Source organism: Passer domesticus, chromosome 14, assembly GCF_036417665.1.
Source record: "Passer domesticus isolate bPasDom1 chromosome 14, bPasDom1.hap1, whole genome shotgun sequence".
In the NCBI taxonomy this organism is placed as follows: Eukaryota; Metazoa; Chordata; class Aves; order Passeriformes; family Passeridae; genus Passer; species Passer domesticus.
In genome coordinates this window covers 18,651,710-18,676,571 of record NC_087487.1, presented here as the reverse complement: position 1 = coordinate 18,676,571, position 24,862 = coordinate 18,651,710, and the positions used below count along the sequence as shown (strand labels likewise).

Genomic DNA, 24,862 nt, shown 5'->3' with positions numbered 1-24,862 from the left:
AGGTGCCCGGAGAGTTCGGGATATACGCATTAGAGCCGAAGAGACTTGGATAGGGACTGGGACCCGGGCTGGAGCTCGGTCCGGAACTTGGACCGGGTGTCGGGGGTTGACCGGCCGGCGCGGCAGAAGCGGCTGTCAGAAGGCGGAGGGACATAGACGTAGTGACGGCAGCGTGACGAGTCCTTCCTTTTCCGGTCGGGGCGCGGCGCAGGCGGGCGGCCGCACGAGCAGCTCCGCCGCCATGGTGAGGGGAGCGCCGGGCCCGGCCCGGGGGAGCAGGGCCGGGGGGGAGCGGGCTGGGCAGCGGGGCCGGCCCGGGGGAGCCGGGCCCAGCGGGCAGGGCCGAGCCACGGGCAGCTCGGGGCCCGCGCTGGCGGCGTGGGGCGCGCCGCCGCCATTTTGGGCCCGTCAGTGCTCGGCGGCCGCGTGGAGCCCGGGAGCGACCGAGCGGGGCTGGGCCGGGCAGGCCGCGGGCGGCAGCTCGGCGTGGCCGGCCCAAAGTTCTCCTTTCCATGGGCACGGAAAGCGATGGGATGCGTCCCCATCGCCATCTAGCAGCGCTTTGTAGTTTCCTGATTTGTCTAAACGCTCCACGGGAGCGTTTGCGCCCATCGGGAGTGGGAAGAACGGCTTGTATATATCTGTCTTTTTAACCTATTTTTCTTGCAAAACAGGTTTTAAGAGGCCTCGGTCTAGAATCAGGTTACAAATGAACAACTTTTTTTGCCAGTACAGCTCAGCTTGTGCTCTGATGCCTTCACCCTGGTCAAGTTTGTTGTTGGGGTCTCTGGGTTAACATCAGGGGCCAGAGCCTTGCTGATGACCAGTGTCACATGCAGAGATGGCCCTTCCATTGCTATTATGTGGTTAGTTTGGAGCTCTGGAGTATTTTAATGCCTCTAAAATAAACTGCACATGGGAAGGGGAAGCAAAATGCTTTGCCTGTACTGTTCCTACCAGATTAATTAACAACCGATACAATATAACACTAAACCATTGCTTTTAAAGGGTGCTGTTCATCCTCTGGCTATTTTTGGGCATCCTGTCACCCCTTTGACAGGCAGCTGCTGCTGAGAGCAGCTTGATTTTCCACTGCACAAATTTTAAAGCACCAGAGGTTGTTCAGAGGGGCCAGGCTTCCTCTGACACTGGTGAGCTGGTTACGTTTTGTAATTCAAGTTATAAATGTTTGGTTAACACAGGTGGGTTTTTTTAGTAGTAGATGGAAATTAAAGGGGTTCATTGCAGAGCCCAGAGGCTGAGCTGTGTAAATGCCGTGGAAGTTCAGGTGCAGCTCTGAGGTGAGCAGTGCAGCACACCTGCAGTACAGTATTGCTGTGATGACGTAATTTGCGTCTTATCCAGTGCCCAGCGACAGTTGCCTGCTGTCACCGTGCTGGCACTGCCGAGCTGACGACCCCTCGACTCTGAGCAATATCTGAGGAGTTCAAACACTGGAATACTCAGAATTCCACGTGGCTTGCACTGACGGGGTTTGTGCCTCGCAGGCTTGCGCTCGGCCGCTGATCTCCGTGTACTCCGAGAAGGGCGAGGCGTCGGGCAAGAACGTGACGCTGCCCGCCGTGTTCAAGGCGCCCATCCGGCCCGACGTGGTGAACTTCGTGCACACCAACCTGCGCAAGAACAACCGGCAGCCCTACGCCGTCAGCGAGCTCGCAGGTACTGGCTGCTGCCCGGGGAGAGGGGCTCGTGGTGGTGTGTGCACTGTGAGGGGAGAGGGGCTCGTGGTGGTGTGTGAGGGGAGAGGGGCTCGTGGTGGTGTGTGAGGGGAGAGGGGCTCGTGGTGGTGTGTGCCCTGTGAGGGGAGAGGGGCTCGTGGTGGTGTCTGCCCTCTGAGGGGAGAGGGCTTTGTGGTGGTGTGCCCCCTGTGAGGGGAGAGGGGCTCGTGGTGGTGTGTGCCCTGTGAGGGGAGAGGGGCTCGTGGTGGTGTCTGCCCTCTGAGGGGAGAGGGCTTTGTGGTGGTGTGCCCCCTGTGAGGGGAGAGGGGCTCGTGGTGGTGTGTGCCCTGTGAGGGGAGAGGGGCTCGTGGTGGTGTGAGCCCTGCTGGGGTCTGAGCCCTTCCTGTGAGGGGATGAGCTCGCTTCGCAGAGCAGGGAGACAAAATTCCATCTCTAGCTGGAGAACAAAGACAGATAATCCAAATCTCAGGCCAAGAACATAAACAACATGGGATGAAGAGAGGAAAACAAGAAGGATGGGACTTCATAACCTAAAGCTGTAATTGGGCAATTAACTCCAAATGCAGATGAACCAACACTTAGGAAAGTGAGAGACCCCGTGACCAGGCATCCATTTTTGTGACCATTTTCCGTTCATCTTGGGTGCAGCCCTGGCTGGGTTCTTGAGCTGCCCAAGGTGGATCCATTGATGGGATCCTTTTAATAAATCCTTTTAATAAATCCCTACTTTAACTTTGTCTAGGTCAGCCTTCACAAGGCATCAGGGCTGTACTGCAGGGGGGTTCAAATGGAAATAAAGTTGGAGTTGGGATAAGAGAACTGCTTCTCTGCGGGGTTTTGTGTAGAAGACAAGGCCAGTTGTTAACAGCATGGTTTTAACTGGTTTGAAATGCAGCAGTTTTATTATTCCGAGGGGCATCAGGGTGTTGTTTTGGGGTACTCTGTGGTCTTGCTTGAAGTGGGTGTTGCTGGAAGTACCACAGTCCTCAGTAGAATCATTCTTTGCAGGAAAAACATAAAACAGCTGAAAGTGTTCCAGGTGAAATCCCTGCTCCACATTGACCTCGTGAGACTCGCTTGAGGCATTTGCCAAGAAAAACTTCAAAGGGACATTTGTTAGATTTGCTTCTGTTGTTTGTGCAGATAACTTCTGCTTCCCAAGAAGTCTGTGCGAGGACATGCCTTTTTAACCTTATTTCGAAGTTTCACATAAACCTGCCTTTTTAACATTATTTCTAAGTTTCACACAAGCATCCTAACTTGCTAGGTATAGCAGTGCCAAGTCAGACCTCCAGATTGAGGATCAAGCTTAAACTAAGTGTTGTAAAGATCTTAGATCAGAATCAGGTACACTAATAGACTAGGATTAAGTTTTCTTGATTAAGATTTGTTATGCTGAAATGATGAGATTCCACTTCATTGGTCCGTGTTTCTGAAACACATGATTGTGTGGAAGTTCTGATCAGTGCCCTGGGTTCACCATCCGTCTGGATGCAGGGCATGGCAGTGATGTCACCTGGATGACCCTCACGATGTCTCTCTCTGTTGCAGGTCACCAGACCAGTGCTGAATCATGGGGTACTGGCAGAGCTGTTGCTCGAATCCCGCGCGTCCGGGGTGGTGGCACTCACCGCTCTGGCCAGGGTGCCTTTGGCAACGTATCCTTCCATGGCTGTGCTGCTTTGGGGGCACTGAACTCAGCCAGCAGAAACGTTTTTAATTATCTAAATATGAGATGGAATCTTTTTCTTGAGGTAATGGCTGCAGCTCAGACTTGCTTTGATGAGATTCCCACTCTGGAACCACATCACCCGTTCTGTCTTGCCATGATGTCGTAATTTGCGCCTTACCCTGTGCCCAGGGACAGTTGCCTGCTGTCAGAATCCTGGCACAGGTGGTTGACGACCCATTAAAGCTGAGCAAGCAATAAAAAGTCATTTTGGGATAAGAAAACTCCAAAAAGTTGTTCTTAACTGCAGCTCCCAGATGTGTCGCGGCGGCCGCATGTTCGCCCCGACCAAGACCTGGCGGCGCTGGCACCGCAGGGTGAACATCATGCAGAAGCGTTATGCCATCTGCTCTGCCCTGGCTGCCTCTGCCCTGCCAGCTCTGGTCATGTCTAAAGGTGAGAATTCTGCCTCTGGAATTGCTTGTCTGAGCCAGAATTGGGTACTTTGTGGTGGCTTCAATGGAGTCTTGCAGAGCAGTTTGATGTGTGAGACCTCTAAGACACCCCTGGAACTTCACTGTTCTGCTTACTGTGCCTGACTTCATTTCATTAATTTCTGTAATGAATTTATTTCTATCATGTATCATTTATGAATATACAAAGCAATAACCTTGAGGAATGGTCCAGCCAGGGTCAGTGAGCAACACTGACTGTCTTTTGAAATCCTGTCTAGGCCACCGCATTGAGGAGATTCCAGAACTTCCTCTGGTTGTTGAGGACAAGGTTGAGGGCTACAAGAAAACCAAGGAAGCTGTTCTCCTCCTGAAGAAGCTTAAAGCTTGGAATGACATCAAAAAGGTGAGCTGGGAAGGTGTGATCTCCAGGGCAGAACACAAGTGCAGTTATTAGAGTAGGAATTGCAAATAGTTCTGTATTTTGACTGGAGAATGATGAACATCTCACCGGTCCGTGTTGCAGATGTGCAGTGATGATGGTGAAGTTCTGACTGGAGCAGTGCATTGGGCTCTTGGGATATTCAGTTTCTGGGCTTTTGGGATATTAATTTTCTGCTTTTCCCAGGTTTATGCCTCCCAGCGCATGCGGGCCGGGAAGGGCAAGATGAGGAACCGGCGCCGCATCCAGCGCAGGGGACCCTGCATCATCTACAACGAGGACAACGGCATCATCAGAGCTTTCCGGAACATCCCAGGTGATGAACCTGCCACGCTCTGTTGGGACACTGCCTGGAATGATGAGATTCCACTTCATTGGTCCGTGTTTCTGAAACACATGATTGAGTGGAAGTTCTGACTCGCTGCAGTGGTTGATATGCTCTTTGTAAGAGCCTGTCAGGGTGGTGTTTAGGGTGTTTGTGACAAATGTTGCAGCTGTTCCCAATCCTGAACTGTGTTAAAAATGAGGCTGGTTAGTTTGCCACTGGAAAAAGGCTGATTAATTTAAAATTCATTAGATGTTCATACAGAGGTGTGTGTAGCTATGTGATATCAAAGCCCAGTCTCTTTCTGCATCTTGTCTACTGCTGAGCCTCACATTCCTCGATTTTAGTTACAAACTGAAGGGGTTGCTCTGCCTGCTCTCCTGCAGGAATCACTCTGCTGAACGTGAACAAGCTGAACCTGCTGCGCCTCGCTCCCGGGGGCCACGTGGGGCGATTCTGCATCTGGACCGAGAGCGCCTTCCGCAAGCTGGACGATCTGTACGGCACCTGGCGCAAGGCTGCCACGCTCAAGAGCGACTACAAGTGAGTGCAGCCTTCCCTCTTCATCGGGAAAAGGGATTCTGGGACTTGCTGCTGAGTGCCTGCTTGTGGTGAATTAGCCGTGGTTTTATCACCCGCTCACGCTCTGAACCTTGGTTTCGCAGCCTGCCAATGCACAAGATGACCAATACGGATATTGGAAGAATCATGAGAAGCCAGGAAATCCAGAAGGCCCTGCGTGCTCCAAAGTGAGTGTTTTAATGAACAAAGGCTGTGCAGGGAGGTTTGAAGTTGCTTTCAGGCTGGGATTTCTTAATTTCTGGGTATAAACACAAGGAATTGCAGTTGTCCAGGTTTCAGGGAGAATTCAGAAGTGGCATTGTGAAATACACTGATGATACAACATGGCTGTGCTTTTCAGGAAGAAGATTCAGCGCAGGGTCCTGAAGAAGAACCCGCTGAAGAACCTGAGAATCATGATCAAGTTGAACCCGTACGCCAAAACCATGCGGCGCAACACCATCCTGCGGCACGCGCAGAACGTGAGTGTGGCTCTGGGGCTGGGGCTGGGGCTCGGCTGCTGCCCTCACTGACATCTCTCTCTCTGTTCCAGCACAAACTCAAGGAGGAGAAGAAAGCCAAGGCCCAGGAGAAGCTGGCAGCCAAGGCCCCGGCTGCACCCAAGGCGGAGCCCGCTGCCAAGAAGGCCAAGACAGCCAAGACCGCCAAGCCCGCGGCGAAGGCCAAGGCCGAGGCGTAGCCGCGGCCGTGCTGCCCCGCGGGGGCTGTGCCCGCGGTCTGTCCCTAATAAAGGCTGTTGGAACAGAGAACGCGTGTGGGGTGTGCGTGTCCGAGCAGCCGCTCCAGCTGCGGCTTCCGGGGCGGGCGGGAATGGCGGAGCCCGCGGGGCTGCGCTGCCCGGCGGGGCCGCGCGGCGGCGCTGGCGCTGCGGCGGCGTGACGTCACGGGGCGGGGCGGGGCGGCGCGGCCGGGACGATGCTGAGCCGGCTGCAGGAGCTGCGGCGGGAGGAGGAGACGCTGCTGCGGGTCAAGGCCGCGCTGCACGACCAGCTCCGCCGGCTGCGGGTGCGGGGCACGCCCGGGGACGGGGGGCGGCCGCGGGGGCGGCAGAGGGAGCGGCGGGGCCGGGCCTGCCCCTCAGCGCTGCGCGGCCGCGGGCCGGGCCCTGCGCCGATCGGTGCTGGAGAGGGAGCAGGGTGGTCTGGGAAAGGGGGAAATGTAACTGTGCAGGGTACATCGCAAAGAGGTAAATGTAACCGTGTGCAGGGTACATCTCAAAGCGGTAAATGTAATTCTGAGTGTGTAGGGCACAGCTGTAATAACTACCTGTAGTCGTGAGTGTATACGTACATTAAGAGGTAAATATAAGTGCGAGTGTATGTAGGATATGTCTCTAATTGGTGAATGTGAGTGTAGTGCATGTGGGATGCATTAGGTGGTAAATGTGAGTGTACAAAGGATGCCTCTCTAAGAGGTAAATGTGAGTGTGTGTAGGATACATTAATAGATAAATGTGAGTATGTAGGCTATATCTCTAAGAGGTAAATGTGAATGTATGCAGGGTACATTAAGAGATAAATGTGTGAGCAGGATACATTTCTAAGAGGTAAATGTGAGTGTATGTGTGATACATTAATAGATAAATGTGAGTATGTAGGCTATATCTCTTAAGAGGTAAATGTGAATGTATGCAGGGTACATTAAGAGATAAATGTGAGTGTGAGCAGGATACATCTCTATGAGGTAAATGTGAGTGTATGTGTGATACATTAATAGATAAATGTGAGTATGTAGGCTCTAAGAGGTAAATGTGAATGTATGCAGGGTACATTAAGAGCTAAATGTCAGTGAGCAGGATACATTTCTAAGAGGTAAATGTGAATGTATGTAGGGTACATTAATAGATAAATGTGAGTGTGAGCAGGATACATCCCTAAGAGGTAAATGTGAATGTATGCAGGGTACATTAAGAGCTAAATGTCAGTGAGCAGGATACATTTCTAAGAGATAAATGTGAATGTATGCAGGGTACATTAATAGATAAATGTGAGTATGAGCAGGATACATCCCTAAGAGGTAAACGTGAGTGCCTGGTTTGCCTTAGCCGGTGGGTGGAGAAGGGATAGTTGGAGGTAGGGGAACTGAAGACTGCTTGGGTTAGAGACTCATGCACACCATAAAAAAGGAGCTTAGAGCAGACTGGCAGGAGGTTTACCGAAGCTTTGAGGTACAAAGCCGCGAGCAGCGCGGGAGGCGGTGCCGGTGCTCAGTGCCGTCCCTGCAGGTGGAGGAGCTGGCGCTGCAGTCCATGATCAGGGACGGCGAGGAGAACGTGCCCGTGGCCCTGCCAGCCCTGGCCGAGGACACCCAGCAGGTAAGGGGGTCCCTGGGCTCGGAGGGGCCCCGCGGCTGGCTGGCAGCAGGGGCTGGGCTGGTTGTGCAGCTCCTCGTGTCACCTCATTGATGCTTCTCATCACTGCCGAGCTCAGCTGTGAAATGTCAGCTTTGCTGCTGGTTTCTTCCCAGGGTTTCACCTTTTCCCATCCCCAAAAGCAGCACGGTGTTTCCAGGGGGATTAGGAAACACTTGTGTGCTGTAGCTTCAGTTCACCATGTGTTAAATATTTCGTTTAATGCTCGTGACCCTGGGGTGGCACCAGTGCTGCACAGGTGCTGCAGATTTCACTCAGTGCCTGCCAGCCTGTTCCACAGAGATCAGGGCCTTGTTGCTGTGATGGGCTCTCAGTTGTAGTTCTGAGAGCTTTAATTAAGTGACTGCACAGCTCTAGCAGTGATTTGAGAAGTGTTTGGTGTCTGTGCTGGGTTTGGTAATCAGCCCTTTTCTCTGACAGACTCTTGGGCAGATGGACAATGAGGCTGCCATCAATCAAACTGAGTTACACCTCAGTCTTCAGGATGATAAAGAGGAGGATGAGGAAGAGGAGGAGGAATCTGATTCTTGAGAGAAAAAAATCAGAGATGGTTCTCAATACAGACTCAGGAATTTCTTCTTCGTTCATCTGAAACTCACCAAGTGGTTTCCATTTTGTGCTGTGTGGGTATGAGCTGTGTGACACATCAGAGTGGAGGGCAGTGACACTGAACACGTGAACTTCCCAGGCTGGGCACATCTTGACTCAGATGTTGAATGAAAGAATGAAAATCTGCTGCACAAATATGTAGCACAATCCATTCCACATTTCAAACCTAATGTAGCTCTTACAACATCTTTGTATGTGGAAGGGAGAAGCAGTTGATCATCCAGACCAATTAACACTTGCACTGAAAGCAATAACTTGTCTTTTCTCACTTCCTGATGTGAGGAACAAACCCAGGTCCTGGAGGCTGGTGCTGCCCCAGTGATTTCATTCTAACCTCATTTGCCTAAACTGGCAATTTCGGATACAGGTGAGAAAAGATGTGTCCAAGGCTGTCTCCAGCCTTCAGCTGCTGTGTTCTCAGTTCCATGGAAAGCTGGAGTTACTCCCAGAGTCCTCCCAGTGTCAGCCCAGTTCTGAGCACAGCAGGGAGGTCTCTCTGTCCCCCTGGTGCTCTTCAGTTCTGTCCGTCTGTCTCACAGAAGGACTTTCTACTTCTGAAGCCAAGGAGCCTTTTATTTGTCCACAAATTTTAGACTAAGAAATGATCCGTGGTGCTTGTACTAAGCTGATACTCTTAAATTGGTGTTATTTTATTTTTCTCTCATTGTAACCTCATAAATCAAGGTCAGGTTATCTGATTTCCTGTGATTCTCAAGGAGCAGCATGAGGAGTGTAAGAACTTAGTTATAAATGGAAAGTGATGTGAAATCTCCACCATTTTTGCATTTGGAAAAGTGTCTGGTGTCCTGGGGGTGGTCAGAACTGACATTCAGCCTCCAGTGAATTCCTGCCCTGTTTAATGAGTGTTAATTTGGCTCTTGTTTGGTTTGTACCAATGGAAACTGTTGGGATGTAAATGTGGCTTCATCCTGTACTAAAGACTATTTGGGTTTTGAGGATCCTGGATGCCTTAATGAAGGAATTCAGAACAGGACTGAAGATTGTTTAACAAAGCTTTCCCAAGCCTGACAGGTAAAAAACCCACAAAAGTCTGAGCCAAAACTGCTATGGACAAATAAGCCCTTGCAGAGATGTGTGTGAAGAGCTGGTTTGGGAGGAGCTCAGGAGCCATCCTGGCCTTTCTTGGCACATTGCAACTCCAAAGGGCAATTCTGACTGTTGAAAAATGTTATTTGTGCCCAGCATGGTCCAGAGTAGTTTTCATGGATAGAATTCCTGCTGCTTTTGTGAATGAGTGCTTTTGGATTTGAACAGCCAGTTCTAGTGCATGTTGCAATAAAGTTCTTTTCCTGCTGTCCTTACAAGAGTGCCCAAATTATTGCTGTCTGGGGGACAACCCAGAGTGGGAGTTAAACCTCCCAAACCTTGCTGTGCACTTCTTTTAGCAAACAGCCAAAGGCTCTGTTTGCTGGGTGTAGGTAAAGCTCAGGAAAGAGTTTCCTTTACACCCTCCCAGCTGTCACTCCAGGTCTCATTCCAGCCCGGCCAGGCTGCAGGAAGGCTGGGATTGCCAGTGAGTCATTTCCTGCCTCTGCTGGCCCGGGCTGTGCCAGCCCTTTGATACCTGATCCTTTGGCCATGTGGAAATTCATCTCCCACTGATGGGGATCCCTTCTGGGGAACAATTTCAGGCATTTCCTCATCCAAAGTCCTTTCAAAGAGCTGGAATTTATAGTGACCAGGTTAAAGCCTCGGTCAAGTTTTAAAAAAAGCTTCAAGAAGTTACTTGATAATATATTTATTAAGAGAACCCATTGCTAAACATCTGAGAGAATAAAACAATAAAGGATTTTCATACACTTTTAGACACTAAACACAGTTGTCATGACTCTTTAGGTTAAAAGAAAGCAAAGTGCTTGGATCATTGTCTTGATTCCATAGGACACTTCCAAGAACTAACTTTTAAAAATCAATTAGAAAGACATACATCACTAAATCCAAGGATGATGATATGTTCGAAAAATAAATATAGAAATATGAACAAGTCTACAATTAGAATATTGCCCTGTGCATTCTGAGAAATGCAGAGCTCTTGCCTTCTTCACCTGCAAAGAGAGAGATCTCTAGACAACAGCAAAATTGGAGCCTAACTTTTGGGAACAGCTGGGCAGCAGCAAAGCATGCTCACAGGCTCGGAGCATCCCGATCCCGAGCCCGGGGAGCTCAGGGAAAGCATGATTGAAGTACCAACGATTTACAAAGAGTCTTGATAAAGTTCAAACAAGCCAGGGCACAACCCCCCTGCCCCAGTGATATTTTCATTAAGAAAGAATATCCATAATCACCTAAAATCAGCAAGCACTGGAACTTACACAGCTTACATTTGGTCAGTGAACGACGGAACCCGGTACGATACCAATTAGTTTAGGACGAGATTTAAAACCGTTTTGGCACATGCTATCAAAGACATTCTTCCTTAAGAGGTGAAATACATGTTTGAACAGGTACAAGCTGAGGAGAGAGGACCAGGAGAGCGTGGTTGTCACCAGAGGTACAGTCCAGGAGCTGCCCCGGGCTCAGACGCCGGCGGCGTGCGTGGGGGTGCTGGGCTGGTTAAGGCCGATGGTGGAGCAGAGCCACCCTGCAAAATCCACCTCCTCCGCCTCGGATCTCTTGATGAAAGCATGGATCTGGGCACAGGAGAACAGGGTCAGCGTGGCAGCCCTCAGGCTGCTCAGGAGCAGCCCTCAGGAGCACCCCTAAATCCACTTGGAGCCATCGAGCTGTGAAGCTTTACAGGGAAATCCCCACAGAAATGCAGAACAGCCAGCACCAGGCAAAGCATCCCAGAGGAATCCTGCCAGTGATACTCTGGAAAATGTCTGCCTGGGCACTGAAAGGCTTTTTGTAATAAAGAGTCTCGCATTTTGCACCATTATTGTGCAGCAGGGTCAGGGCAGGGAAAACCTGATTTCCTGCAGTACAGCTGAAGTCCTGGCATTACACTTAAAACCATAAAAAGATGCACTGAAGCTGATATGGTTATTTCACACAGACAAAAATGCAGGATGTGTGTTGAGTTCTACAGATTCTGCCAGACAAAGCTGGTAAAAAAGTGACAAATCTTGTGTTTCACAAGATTAAATACATATAAAAATGTATTTAATTAGTCCATATGGTATATGAAGTTTTGTTCTTTTGTCCTCCTAAAAGTATTAATCAATGCTTTATTATTAACTAATAAACTCAAGAGCGAATTATTTTGTTAATTAGTTTAAGCCACCCATTGTGATTATCAAATCCAGACTTTTGGTCTCCTTGACAGTCCCTGTTGCAGGAGGTGTGAAACCTGCAGCCCCTTGATCTCTAGCTCAGAAAAGCTGTTCCTCCCTAAGCTGAGCTCCTCATGGGCCACCAGCCACCCTTGAGGACACTGCTGTGACCTGCTCTGGGCCAGCTGAGGAATCCCACCTGCCTGGGAAGGGGCTTTTAGATCAAATTAAAAACCTTCACTCACCATCAGCTGCTTCAAGTCGGCTCTCTCAGCAGGATTCTTAATTAAACTGGGAAAACACAAAGTGGTGCACAAGTTACACTCCACTAGCATTTAAAATAAGGCTCCAGTGTCCTGTTGGCTGCACTGCTCTGCTCTTGACACCACTCAATAAAAGCACCAGGTGCCTCTCAGACAGAGATGGGAGCCTGCAGCTCCCTTCTGTGGCTTCCACAGCTCCAGGTAAGAAATCCTGAGTTGTCTGAGACTGATGAGTGTCTAAACCAAGCTGGGGAGATAAATCCCATTTCAACTAAAACAACATGAGCCCCTTTATCCCTCAGGTTTCTTTGCCCCAAGTCTCTTCAAGCTCAGGATCAAGTAGAGCTATTGACTGCCCTTCCTTTTGGAAGCTGTAAATAGAGATATTTGACAAATAAACAAACTTTTGAACTGCAATGAGCTGCCCCCCTTGGTTCAGTGCTGGCACCACTGAGGTGCAGCTGGGGAAGTGAGAAGATGGAATAGCTGCTGGGATAAAGGTGTTGGCTCAAGGAAGAACATCTGGAGCCTGCAGGAGTGTGCACCCCATGGCACTGCCACTGCAGGAGGAGGTGCCTGAGCCTTGCTGGCTGTGCTGGGGGTCACTCCTAAGGACTGCTCTGAGCTGCACACAGCAGCAGAAATTCAGGGCTGAAGAGGGGAATCCCTGAGCCTTGGGGCTCCTCTGGATGCACCTGTTGCCTGTGAGATGAACTGGAGGCAATTAACACCCAAAGAGGATTGATTATGCTGATTGCAATCTGCCCTGGCCTGGAGCAGGGACTCTGATTGCCAAGGGCCTGATAGGCAAATCTGAGCCCAGCGTGTCCCTCTGCCACTCAGCCACAGAGAAAACAGAGAAAATACTCACCATTTGTTAACAAAATCTTGAAATTCAGAACCAAAGACACCATTGGGCAGTTTTGGAGGTGGCTGTAAATAAATAAATACAATTTTTAATCAGCAATCCTTCAGCATAATGTTACAGTGTGGACAGTCTCATGTCCCACATCTGAGAAAAGCTTTTTCAGGTGTTTCTGTACTAAACCAGACTTTCCCTGCTATGGGGTGGGTTTTGTTGGGTTTTGGTTGGTTGGTTGTTCTATTTTCTCCACACACACACCTGGATGGGGTGAGCACAGCCTCAGCTCTCATTAAAGAAGGCTCAGAGCACTAATTAGCACCCTGTCATTCTCCACACTGCTGAGGGAAGGTGCCTTGCACATCATTAGTTCCATAATCCTTTTGATGTCACTTTTCTGTCCCTGGGAATGAGTTTGTTCAGGCTCTGAATTCAGACACAATTCTGACAAATAAAGAAGGGGGACTGGATAAACCTGCACGTTGTTGCCTCATCCTCCAGGGCTTGGCCACAGGATCAGGGTTAAGCTCCCATCCTCACACTGAGTTACTTTTATGCACAGGGCAGGGCAAGACCTGCACCCCTCCCTCATGGAGCACAGCCTGTGCTGGAGGGAGCAGCTCCTGCTGGAGAAGTTTGTGCTAAATCAGAGGTGGCACAAGAAAATCTTGCCAAACTCTGAGCTGCTGCAGCTTTTCAGCCCAATCTGCCCCCTCAGGGATGCTGCAATACAGGAGCACAGCAGCTGAAGTGATTCAATGCTCACTCCATGCCCAGAGTTAGTGCTGCCAGATTAGGCTGTTATATAATATGCAAAACAGATTTGTAATCTGAGAGAATTGTGCAAGCAGATGAGTTCCAGAAGCAATTTATCAATTTATCAGTGGCACAGGCAATGCAGGGACCCAGACACCAACTGTGCCTTTCAAATGGGTGAGCTGGACAGTTCTCAGTAATTCATCCAGCTGGAGCAATTGTTATCCAGCTGCTACAAATGACAGCTAACATGACATGCTTTTTTCTTTTTTTCTTTTTCTGAAGAATATAAGCAGAGTGAAGTCACACAAGTTTCAGTGGTACTTGTGAAAATACTGGAAACAACCCATTCTAAAATATCAATCTAACTAGCCTTGAAGCTTAGCTGTTTGAAAGAGAAGAGAATTGTGACTCAGTCATAAGACTAAACCAGACTAAACAGCACTAACCCCAAGTTCCAGGATGCTTTCAAAGTTTACAGCTGTGAAGTGCAGATTTTTAAGTTTATAAATTACCTCATTGACAATGTAATCCAGAAGTTCAAAGATTGCCATTGGGGGTCTGCTGTCTGATCCATAGGCTGGGAAGAAATGGGAGAGAAATTGGAGAAATTGGGATCAGTGTCACTCTCCCTCCATGGCTTTAGGGGTGCTTTGGGAAGCCCAGGTCTGACACTTCTGGCACCCAGGAGATTTACAGGAAAAGGAGCAACAGCAGCAGGGAAATGCTTTCATGCAAGGAGACATTTCCAGGTCTGACCCAAAGCATTCACTTCACTGGGATCATCCTGCTGCACCAGGACCAGCATCCTGGGGAAAACCAGAGCACCAGACTGGGATCTCAGAGTGGTTTTTGGTTTTTTATCAGTTTTTTATCAGATTATGAAATCTGAAGGTTGTGAGTTCAATCCTCACACGGGGCACCACTTTGTGGAATTTCTGGGTTTCTTTGTTAAGGTCAGGATTAAATGTGTGAGATGGTATTTCTTGTTTAGGCTCAGATGTTTATTAGTTCTTATTTAAATTATAGTCTCACAAATTGTGAGTTTTACAGCACTTTAAAAAACTAAAAATGGAGTTGTATCTTTCTCTCTACAAGGCTTTTTGAGGACAAACTGTCTAATTAAGAAATGACACTTAAATTATTTTTACTTTTAACCTAGTAACTAACTACTTGTGGCTTGCAATGGGGACTTTTGTATCCAATTACACAAAACCACCCAAACCCATGGAGAAGAAAGTGAAGAATAAGGACTAGCTTCTGCCCTAAAACTTCTATCTTGTTTTATGTATATTACTATATTCTAAAACCTTAAACTCTAAGTTTTTTACTATGTGATATTACACATTTCTATTCAAACTACACACCGTTCTATTATTCAATTTTGGAAGCCTTCTCCACAGTTCCATTATTCAATTTTGGAAGCCTTCTCCACAGCCTCAGACCAAATGCAGTGTTCTTTTGGGGGTCAGTGCCTGTCAGCACAGAGTGTGAAATTCCCAGCACCCAGGGCTCCAACCCCTCAGTTCTGGGGCTGCTCACAAGAACCACCAACAAAAGGGTCTCTGGTGCTCTGCTCCCTCAGGGCTCCTCTCAGTGAGGCTGAGCCAGGTGCCCAACACAACCCTGATTTTTAAAAGCTGAAATCCCCCCTGTGCAGAGCAGGACCAGCTCCAAAGGGCCTGGAAGCTGGCAGGAGAATCAGTGAGGTGGTGACTCACAGCTCATGGGCCGGCCGGGCGCTCTTTGCCGGGGCGAGGTCTCTGTGACTGGAGAATCCCCCTCCACGGGGCAGCCAAACATCAGCTCCAGCTCCTTGGAGTCAGGGGGGGGAATGGGGTACCTGCCGATGGCCATCTCCACCAGGGACAGCCCCATGCTCCAGATGTCTGACTGCACCGAGTAGTGGGTGCCCTGCAGCCTCTCGGGCTGCAAAACACAGGGGAGGGGAGGAGAGGCAGCTTTGTGACAAGGAATTACCAAAAAATGACATTCTGCAATAACCTGGATCAATTAAAGCACGAAACCCCAACTTGTTAGCACAGCATGCTCAAATGAGTGACTTCTTGGTATTTTCCTGCAAATCTGTCCTCTGGATTTCCTGAAGTTCCCCAAACATTCCAGCACTGCAAACAAGTGTGAGACAATTCAGAAATTATTCTCTCGTGTGCTGTTTTATTTCTTTAGCACACATCTCATGGATCTCCTACACAAGGCTCTGCAGGCAAGATCAGACTCAGCCAAAAATCTGTTCTGTATTGTCTTTAGGAGATTCACACACTGTAAAGGTTATTAGGTGTGGGATTTTTTTTGGCCAGCTGAATCACGATCAGAAGTGTATCTGACTATTCCAGTCCCACTGCTTCACAGATCCTCAGTTTTGAGCAGTGTATCCACCTCCTGCTTCTGCCAAAACCAGCAGGTGAGTGCTGCACCAACTCCTTTTGCTTCATTTTTGCACCTGCTTTGTCAGTCTATGTTCAGTGCTGAATACAGTTCCTGAAATTATTAATACATGAATCTACTTCACCCTTAAATCCATTTTTACTCAGAGTTCTCGAAGAAAACATTCACTTTTCTGTACTCTTTTTAAAATCAAGATTATATTTTACCAAAATGGTGCAGATTCTTCTCTGATTGCATGCACATATTGGAAAAATACATATGCAATTTGAAAGTCCCTCTCAGAGAATGTGAGAATGCAGTAAAGCCTCTTCCTTCTGCCATAAGGGGGTGATAGTTTTGTTTAATTTGTTTTGTAGCATTTACTGAGATGGTATTTGAGTTTTCTCCAGTGTCCCACCTCAGTCAGTTCCAAAGCCATCGGGACAAACTACACAACTGCTGGACAGCAAAAGAAATGTCCAAATCCCAAGATTTTCATAAAATGTTAAGTGTAAAGGAAGGTGGGTGGATGAGAAAGAGGAGGAAACAGAGAGAGCACTTGTTATATAAATATAAATATAATTAAAATCTAGAAATCTGTTCAAGTTAAACAGTGTTGTTTTTCCACACCTCCATGTGGCAAAAAGGGATTTTTGCATGTAATAATTCTGTATGGTTTTGTGTGCATAGAAGTGTGCAAAGGCAGCTACTGCAAGAGAAGATCCTTCAGACACCACCAGGACAAAAACCCCCTCGTGGCTTGGTCTGTGATGCCAGGGAGCAAAGTAAAACTCCCCAGGTAAAACCCTCAGCCTGTAAAAACAACAAATTGAGGAAAACTGAAGGCAGACAGCACTTGGCTCTCATCCCTGCTCCTGGAGGAGCCAGGGCAAGGCAGGAGCATGGCTGAGCTGAGCTGTGGATTTGGTTTTGCTCATTAGCAACAGCCCTCAGAGGTGAGAACTTCAACCCCTGACTGGGTTCTGCACTGTAGACACAGCCCCAGCTCTTCTTTAGAAATATTCCAAGTTTTTGGCTTTTCCTGCAACAGCTCTTCCTCCACACACACAATCTGATGTGACACCAGAATATTCCTGGAATGCAGGAAGAGCTGAACCAGGAGCAGCAACAGGTGGTTCTTGTTTGGTCACCAGAACTGGGACAACTGAACCCTAACAAACTCAGAGCTGTGTCATCTGGATTTAAATTTAAATTTAATCTGTACTTACAGACATGTAGGAGCGTGTGCCAACAAAGGAGTTTGCCATGGAATCTATCAGCTGCCCACTGACACCAAAGTCACAAAGCTTGATTTCACCTCTAGAGTTTACCAAAATGTTGGACGGTTTAACATCTGGAAAAGAAAAAAAATAAAAGAATGGATGATTTAGGAGATAAAACAGGAAATCTGACAATGCAAGGTGAGAATTCTCATGTGCCTCCCCTTTGTGACACAATTCTGGCCCTCCTCTGGCAATAATCAGAGATTTGGGTCCCCCCCAGGTCTACCTCACAGACTCTCTATTTAACTACAGATAAATAAAAAGAAATAGTCAAAATTACACATGCAAAAAAGATTGTCCACTTTTTGATTTCACCCTATTTCCTGGTTTTTAAGCATTAGGTTTGGGTATCCACATCCTCCCTGCATATAAATGGTCTCCTTTGAGATAAACAAGTGTAGAACAGTGTAACTCCTCCTGAATGATGATACTTTGCCTAGAAATGATCAATAAAAGGCCCTACATATTTATTTTACAAAGGTCAATGAATTGCAGCAGCCACACTATCATTCCTTCATATCTACATAGGCATAAATCATCCCATGGCCAAACACTCCCTGGAGTGGGATCTTGCTTCCTGGGTTTGGGTTTCTTGGGGTTTTTTGGGGTGGTGATCTTGGGTTTGCTTGTTGGTTTAGATTTGAGGTTTTTTGTTGTTTATTTCTTTTTTTAAAGCTGTGAAAAATAATTTTCCTATTATTGAAAATGTGTATTTAAAATAATTGGAGGTTGTTTTTTTTCCTGTGACAGAGCCCCCTCATGATTTTGAATTCATCATTTTTCCTAAATGGAAATTTAATAAGGGTCACTGGTAGCTTAGCAACTAATAACAGCTCTTGGTGAATGCAAAGGTACAGGGAACAAGTGTTTAGTGTTTCTTTTATAGCTGCAAGGAGGTTTTTCACTGTATCTCACTGCTTAGCTGGCCATTACCAACCCATTATCAAAACAAGCAACCAACAGCCCACACTGGCAGAGTAATGCTGCAGAAAAAAGAGAACTGGAAAATTGTTTTGAAGAAAGAGAATCATGATTTCACTCCAGAGCAGACTCAGAAGTCTACAGGCTGCCACATTTTCATTTGCTTTTCGCTTTGAAGCACAGATCTCTTCCAGGAGCTGCCCTTTGGTTGGGATGTCCCTGGGAGGAGGACACTGAGGTGACAAAGATCTCCATGCAGGAGGTTTATGCCTCACAGAGCAAGATCCATGGGGAAGGGAAAATAAAACAATTCCAGCTGTCCCCCCAGCTCCTTTTGAGGAGTAACACCAAGTTTGTATAATTATCTACTTGGGGAAACTGTGGTTCCATGTTTTTGTCCCTGCCATCCCTTTCCAGGCAAATGAAACTGTACCAGGCACAGTTTCCTGCCCTGATTTGTGGATGGAAAATGCAGGCAGGTATTTTGTGTGTGCTGCTTTCAATTCCCCACCCCTGGGGGAGGATCTGGCTTGCTGGGCTCACAGCTGCACCTTCTGCAAGCTCTGCCTGCTGAGACCTCACCAAGGGACCCCTCACTGTGCAAAGGGTGGATCCAGGCTGGGAGCTCAACCTACCAGTCTGAAACTCCAGCAGGAGCTAAAAACAACCCAACCCAGAGCCAGAGCTGGAGCAGGGGAGCAGCAAGCAGAGATTAGAGATTCCCAGCTGCACAGGAATCTGCACCCAAAGCTCTGTGCAAAAGCAAGGTGGAAAAACTGTTTGCAAAACACACTGGGAGCACAGCAGAGCCTGCACAAACCACAGACAGCCAGGTTTGTGCTGCTCACCAATGCACAGCTACAAACTCAAAACAGAGATGTAAATCCTCACTTTCATCTCTAGAGTTCATTGATTCTTCATAATTAAATGGCAAAGAAGAAAAATCATTGCCCTTCCACTGTCAGTGCCAAACAGAATTCTCTTTATGAGGACCCTGAAGTCTCAGAATCCCCCTGGTCTCCTGTTCCCCTTTTCCCTCAGTGTTTTTGCAGGTGGCAATGCCACACTGCAGCTCTCAGACCAGCACAGCCCCATCTCCTCTCTGCATTTCTGCACACAGCTTCTCCTCCCTGGAGTATTTTCATTTTCCACACAAGGCACCCCATGTGATCAGTGTGATGTTTGGAAGGCTGCTGCATTTCCACCCCTCTAAATGCAGCACCTATTCTATTTTCACTCCAGAGCCTCTGAGCACTTGAGCAGTTTCTCTGGAAACCAGAGATTTGTATTGCCAGAGGAACAGGAATGCCAAGGCATTCTGCAAAATGTATGCTGGAACTTGCAAGGAACAGACAAAAGGAACACAAAATGTGTTATGTAAGCACTTCAGCTTTAAAGAAAGTGGAAGATATTTTATATACCACCCCAGACAAGCCAGGAAGAGAATTCCAGAGAAGTCCTTTGCCAGGGGGATGGATTTATGGCACTGCAAAGGGAGCTGGTAACACAGAGAAGTTTCCAGAATGTCTGATAATCTCTGAGAGGTTCCTTCCTCTGCTCTGCCCCACAGGCTCATTCTGAAAGGTGGCCCTGGATGTTGTCATAACACCTTCAGCCAGAATTCACTCTGTACCAGCTACAGAGCAGACATGTGAGCAGGCACAGAGCAGAGGTGTGTCTTGCAGCACATTTTTGGGATCTTCCAATCAGTTCCCATTTGCCAAGGCAGGATTTCATGAGAATCCTCTGGAACTGCAGGCCTGGAACAGCCCAGTGACACTTCCCTGCTGCCTCCAGCTGGGGTTCAAAACCTTACAAAGCAGCTTCTCTGCCAGGAGAGCCCTTCCAGAGAGGATTAAAGTCCAGACAGCACCACAGAGATCTTTATTTAACAGAACTGAAGATATTATTAAAATATCCAGCACAGTCATGCTCCTCAACCCTTCCTTTGCTGTGCCTGCCTTGGATCCCACCAGCTGGACTTCCAGAGGTTTTGTGATTTCATTCCTGTCTGCTCAGAGAGGACCAGAACACAAAGCACAGTGCTCCACATGAGCAAACCCTCTAGAAAAGGACTGTATTTTCCTCTACAAAAGGACTGTATTTTCCATTCCTGCTCTAAGCCCCAAAACCTTCTTCCTGGAGCTGTCTGGAATGACAAGTGAGCACTTCTCCTCAGCTAGTCCAGGACTCAGCTGTGCATGGAAGGAGTTTGGGTTAAATATTCCAAACTTGATTGCCACAGAAGTAACAAAACATAGCAGAGGAATAAATTCCTTCCTGTAAATGAGTTCTCACAAGCCTGGCTGTCTTTGGATTTAAGAACAGATTTTTTGGCCCTTTGTTGCTATGTTCTCATGTCTCTTCATTTTTAAGTCACCCACTCTCCCCACAGCACAACTCCAATAAATCCTGCTGAAAACAAGCCCACCAAGTGCACACATTTTCCCCAGGGATGGATGAGTGAGAACAAACAGCCCATGTGAGATGCTGTTCTCACCTTGTCAGTGCAGGAGAGAAAGCAAAGCACAGAAATCTCCAATTATTATAGCTGTGTATAAAATAATGCTGACACAGTTCAGGAAAATGCTTTTACCAGCACTGTTTATTTCAGCTGGGATTCAAGGAAGAGACAGTTTGGAAAAACTGCCAGAAGCAGCTTCACCTGCACTCCAGCCTTCACAAGGGGAGTGCAAAGAATGCACAAGGACTGTGGCACAGACAGACCCATGGACAGCACGGGGACAGAAGCTGCAAGTTTGGCTCTGGCTGTCCAGAGATGGAGAACCACTCACTGCTCTGACTGATTCTCCTTTTAGCTGCCAGCACTGGCCATGATCAACTCCCAAAATGTCCTTTTGGCTCCCTCTTTATCAGACACCACAGAGGTGATGTGATCACAGAGCAGCTTCTGCAAGGAGTGCACAAGGTCACCATATCCTGCTGCTGTCAGAGCACACAGGAGGGAAACTGGGCTGAAAAACAAAAACCACCACGTGGACATGGAGCTGTACACTCCAGGGCACACTCAACCCAGTACTGGCAGCAATGCAGAAGAGGAATTTCTGATCTGTGTTGGTCCCTGAACCTGCAGTGTAACCTCTGACGTAGCAAACACCGCGAGGTTAAGCTGCACTTAAACAAGATCAGGAGGGCTTCACTTTGGATTTATCAGATTTACAGATGGTAGAACTGAAAATAAATAAATAAAAACTGCTGTCTCAGCTGAGCAAGATCAACCTAAAAAAAAACCCCAAGCAACCAACATAGTAACAACCCACTGCTGTGGCTGACTTGAGGACAAGAGGCAGCAGTAACTCTACCAGGATGCCCTAAAATAAGGTGATCTCTTTCCCTGGAGTCCTTATGCTCTGAACAGAGACAAATGACTTTGAAACTGTCACCAGAAATGTTTAGAGTCTCCCTCCAACCTCCCTGCTCCACAAGAGAGCTATATTTGTTTAAAAAAACCCCACAAACCAGGAATGTGTGATAAACACAACTTCATGTGTAAGGTGATCCTACAACAGCTTGTGCAAGCTGGGATTGCTGATTCCTCTTTTTGGTCTGAGCAACAAATGTAAATTCAGACATGTATTAATGTCTGCTGCAAATATTTTATAATCTGAATATTCTGCTGTGGCCCAAAGCTGCCCAGCAGCTGCTGTGGGCTGCACCCAGGGCTGCACTGCTCCAGCTCCACCTTCACAGCACACCCACAGCAGCAAAAATGGATTTATTACTGTACCAAGGGTCATTCTTCTTTAATGGAACATGCAACAGATAATGGAGGAGCTGGATTTTAAAAAGGGCAACTAAAAGCAGAAAATAATTTAATGCATTTATTCTAAAGTAACTAAAGACCCAGGAGAAGCAACACTCCCATTTTACACAGCTTCACCATGGTTTGTTAATTGTTTTAAAGTATGAAAGGGATGCAGTTCTGCATGACAGCTCTCAATAAGCAGCATGTAAGACACATGGGAAAAAAGTTACTTTCTTTTAAAAGTCTTCATGGCAATGACTATTGAACAGTCAAAGGAAATTTAGCTCAGAGGTTTTAATTGCAATCAGTCTCAAACACAGACAAGTTCTGTGTGCACGTAAAATGCAAGAACAGCAGTTCAAGCATGGATTACAAACCAAGATAAGCTGCAGGAAGACAGAAGCTGAAGACACCTGATAGTCATGGTAAGATATTTGGATTTAAAACAGAGAGTTTGCTTCACACTGCCCAAGAAAAATCCTTTGAACCAAAGTCATATGGAACCAAAAGAACCAAGCATAGAAAAAAGAGGTATTTTAATGTGAATAAAAATTATACACAAGGAAAGTTACAACACAAACTTTTATCTCACCTCTGTGCATTATTTTATGCTTTTCTCTCAGATATGTGAGTCCTTTTATTACCTAGAGACAAATGAAAACTAAATTAATTTAGGAAGCAGAAGAGAGAGTTGAATGCATTGTCTGTACAAGAATTCCAAATGCATGCAGCTGAACAGAAATCCCAAAATGCAATCACTGCCAATCAACACTGAGTTTTCATTTGTCCCTCCAGCTCGGACTAGAAAAATGAACAATAAGCCCAACCCCTTCCTGGAAGTTCTGTCTACAGAGAGCTCTGTACACATTCTTTCTGCAGGATGGAGAGGAAAAGGCAATACTGAAAAATAAGGAAGTGTTGATTCAGCTCTCATCCAGAAGCATCTACTGATCCAAAAGCAGCAACTCCAAGCCCAGAATGTGTTACTCATCCCAGTGCCCACAGCTACCACGTACAAAAAGAAACTGAAAAATGAAAAAACACACTGAAAAACCTGGGAATATTCCCTTCTCCCCCATCCCCCTGGATGTGGCAGTGCCCAGAGGTGCCAGCCCCATGCCCCACTCACCGCAATGCTAACTTTGCCCAGGATCTGCTCTGGAATCCTCCCAGCCTTCTTCAGCACTTGATCCAAGGAGCCACCATCCTAACAGGAAATATTTGAACAGTCAAATTTTAATCAAATTGCTCTAAAATATTTTAAGCAGGGCTGTAAATTGAAGCCTTAATTTGTTTAAAAAAACCCCAAGTTGCTCTTCATGTTTGCTTTAACATTGTTGTGGTGCAAATCTGAAATAAATAAATCACTCCTCAGGAGGAATCAGTCGGGTTTGTGTTTATTTTAAATAAACATTTGGCCACTAACAACATCCACTCAAATAAACACTGCACACAATGCTCTTCCAGAGCAGCACTTCCATGGTTTGGATCTCCTTAAGGAAGCACTGTCCACAAACAGTGACAAGCAAGTAGGAAGGATTTCACAGGTAATATTCTGTCTAATGCATTTTTTTCCTTGTCACAGCCATCCATGACAATCCTCCTTCTCCAAAGACAAAGAAAAGATTTTATTGATCCTGATTATGGGGCTGAAAGCTCATCATACTGAGAGAGACAGAGGATTCTGCTTGAAAATGGAGAATGATGGGGCTGGAAGGGACCTCCACACCTGAGGCAGGGACACCTCCCACTGTCCCAGGTGCTCCAGGCCCAGCCAGCCTGGCCCTGGGCACTGCCAGGGATGCAGGGGCAGCCCCAGCTGGCAGTGGCACCCCAGGATGATGAGAGATCCAGATCCCTGTCCCAGAGCAGGTCCTGCCCAGGAGGAGCTGCCTCTGTCAGTTCTGCAGGCCCAGGGTGACTCTTCCAAGGATGGTTTGGCACAGAAAGAACCAAAATAGGGAGAAAATGTTTTGAAGGTTCCCTGGTAAGCCATGGCCTTGTTTATTAGATTAAATAAACTGCCTGCATGCACACACACCCCCAGCAAAGGCAAATATATCCCACTGTTGCTAAGAGCTTTTCAAAAGGAAAACTGGGAAAAATGCTGTTTATTTTTAGCAACTGATTCAACAATAGACTAGTGCATAAGGTCTGGATTCTCTGGAGCAGAGAATATACAACCAAAGAAGAAATTAAAAAGTTATTTTTCCAATTTAAAACCATATCCTGTTGTCTGGATCAGCACTGGATAACTCCCAATACTTGCCATAAAGATCCAACTGGAGTAATTCATTGCCTTCTGCCTCAACCTCCCCTTTGGAAGTTTCCATCAACATTTACACTTGGTGAAAGCAAAGAAACTGAACACAAAGGTTTATTATTTGAGGACTAAAATCTACAACTCTTATGAGAAGTATATAAATACTTATCTAATCATGTATTTTTGTAAAAAACACACCCACATACTCCACACTTGATTAAAAATATACCAGCAGAAAAAAAATATCTCTAGAAATCTCTTGTTAAACCAGTCTGAAGTTCTGGACAGCTGTCTCTGCTGAGACCCTGGCATATTAACCATAATTTTGTTACAGAAAAAACCCTTTTTTCCCCTTCCCTGAGGAGCAGCTCTGATCCTAGACAAGGCTGAACACAATTCAGCTGCCTTGTCTTGGCTGCAGCCTTCAGTGTCGTGCAGGAGCTGCCTCCAACCCTTTTGCCTGTTAAATACCTGCTGCTAAGCAAAGTTAGGCATTGATCTTGAACTTCGGTACCTAAAAATATCAAACACTCAAGTTCCACCTCCAACTTTTTGTTCATAATCCGACTTAGGTTTTGTAACCCACCGCTAAAAATAAGATTTCTGAGTGGCAACAACTGAAAAAAAAGACCACAGTGGAGATTTTCATCCAATCTTTTATCCAAAAGGAGACCAAAAACTTCTACCAGCGATCTGCATTAAGCTTAATGCTAAATTAAGACTATAATAATAAATTAAGACTATAATAATAGTATAAGAGTGACAATATATTAGCATAATAATAATATAAATTAAGACTATGACAATCCACCTCTCTTTTGATTTCATAATTTATTGATCAGCTGCTCTGTGTGTAAAATGTTGTATCCAGTCTGGCTTGGAAACAGATTCAGCACTGAGCCACCAGATTTCACCCTGCCTTCCCTTAAATTGAAAATGTTTGCTGTCAGACATAATATTCCCTGTCAGATATATTATTC

At 46.9% G+C, this 24,862-nt stretch overlaps 3 protein-coding genes and 4 non-coding genes across 7 annotated transcripts in view; 6 read left to right on the top strand and 1 right to left on the bottom strand.

The window, feature by feature from the left end:
- Positions 1 to 86: 86 nt before the first annotated feature.
- RPL4 (ribosomal protein L4) lies at positions 87 to 5,919 on the top strand. The gene is made up of 10 exons (XM_064389359.1): positions 87 to 244; positions 1,509 to 1,680; positions 3,252 to 3,358; positions 3,687 to 3,825; positions 4,103 to 4,227; positions 4,450 to 4,579; positions 4,975 to 5,131; positions 5,254 to 5,337; positions 5,511 to 5,631; positions 5,703 to 5,919. The coding sequence occupies exons 1-10, from the start codon at positions 242 to 244 to the stop codon at positions 5,847 to 5,849; spliced, it is 1,185 nt and encodes a 394-aa protein (XP_064245429.1). The 5' UTR covers positions 87 to 241; the 3' UTR covers positions 5,850 to 5,919.
- Positions 1,334 to 1,434, top strand: LOC135281145 (small nucleolar RNA SNORD16). The gene has a single exon (XR_010347897.1). It is a non-coding gene; the product is annotated as a small nucleolar RNA SNORD16 (small nucleolar RNA).
- LOC135281141 (small nucleolar RNA SNORD18) lies at positions 3,096 to 3,166 on the top strand. Its single transcript, XR_010347894.1, has one exon. It is a non-coding gene; the product is annotated as a small nucleolar RNA SNORD18 (small nucleolar RNA).
- On the top strand, positions 3,523 to 3,622 carry LOC135281144 (small nucleolar RNA SNORD16). The gene has a single exon (XR_010347896.1). It is a non-coding gene; the product is annotated as a small nucleolar RNA SNORD16 (small nucleolar RNA).
- On the top strand, positions 4,614 to 4,684 carry LOC135281142 (small nucleolar RNA SNORD18). Its single transcript, XR_010347895.1, has one exon. It is a non-coding gene; the product is annotated as a small nucleolar RNA SNORD18 (small nucleolar RNA).
- A 108-nt stretch (positions 5,920 to 6,027) lies between the features above and the next one.
- SNAPC5 (small nuclear RNA activating complex polypeptide 5) lies at positions 6,028 to 9,475 on the top strand. Its single transcript, XM_064389360.1, has 3 exons — positions 6,028 to 6,175; positions 7,395 to 7,484; positions 7,962 to 9,475. The coding sequence occupies exons 1-3, from the start codon at positions 6,086 to 6,088 to the stop codon at positions 8,070 to 8,072; spliced, it is 291 nt and encodes a 96-aa protein (XP_064245430.1). The 5' UTR covers positions 6,028 to 6,085; the 3' UTR covers positions 8,073 to 9,475.
- Positions 9,476 to 9,893: 418 nt separating this feature from the next.
- The window catches only part of MAP2K1 (mitogen-activated protein kinase kinase 1), a 32,871-nt gene continuing 17,902 nt past the window's right edge, over positions 9,894 to 24,862 (bottom strand). Inside the window, exons 4-11 of the mRNA XM_064389358.1 lie at positions 22,749 to 22,826; positions 22,212 to 22,263; positions 16,879 to 17,003; positions 14,986 to 15,193; positions 13,780 to 13,844; positions 12,518 to 12,579; positions 11,629 to 11,674; positions 9,894 to 10,801 (exon numbers count right to left, since the gene is read on the bottom strand). Of these exons, the coding sequence (XP_064245428.1) occupies positions 10,688 to 10,801; positions 11,629 to 11,674; positions 12,518 to 12,579; positions 13,780 to 13,844; positions 14,986 to 15,193; positions 16,879 to 17,003; positions 22,212 to 22,263; positions 22,749 to 22,826 (750 nt within the window). The 3' untranslated portion in view covers positions 9,894 to 10,687. The remainder of the gene's footprint in view (positions 10,802 to 11,628; positions 11,675 to 12,517; positions 12,580 to 13,779; positions 13,845 to 14,985; positions 15,194 to 16,878; positions 17,004 to 22,211; positions 22,264 to 22,748; positions 22,827 to 24,862) is intronic.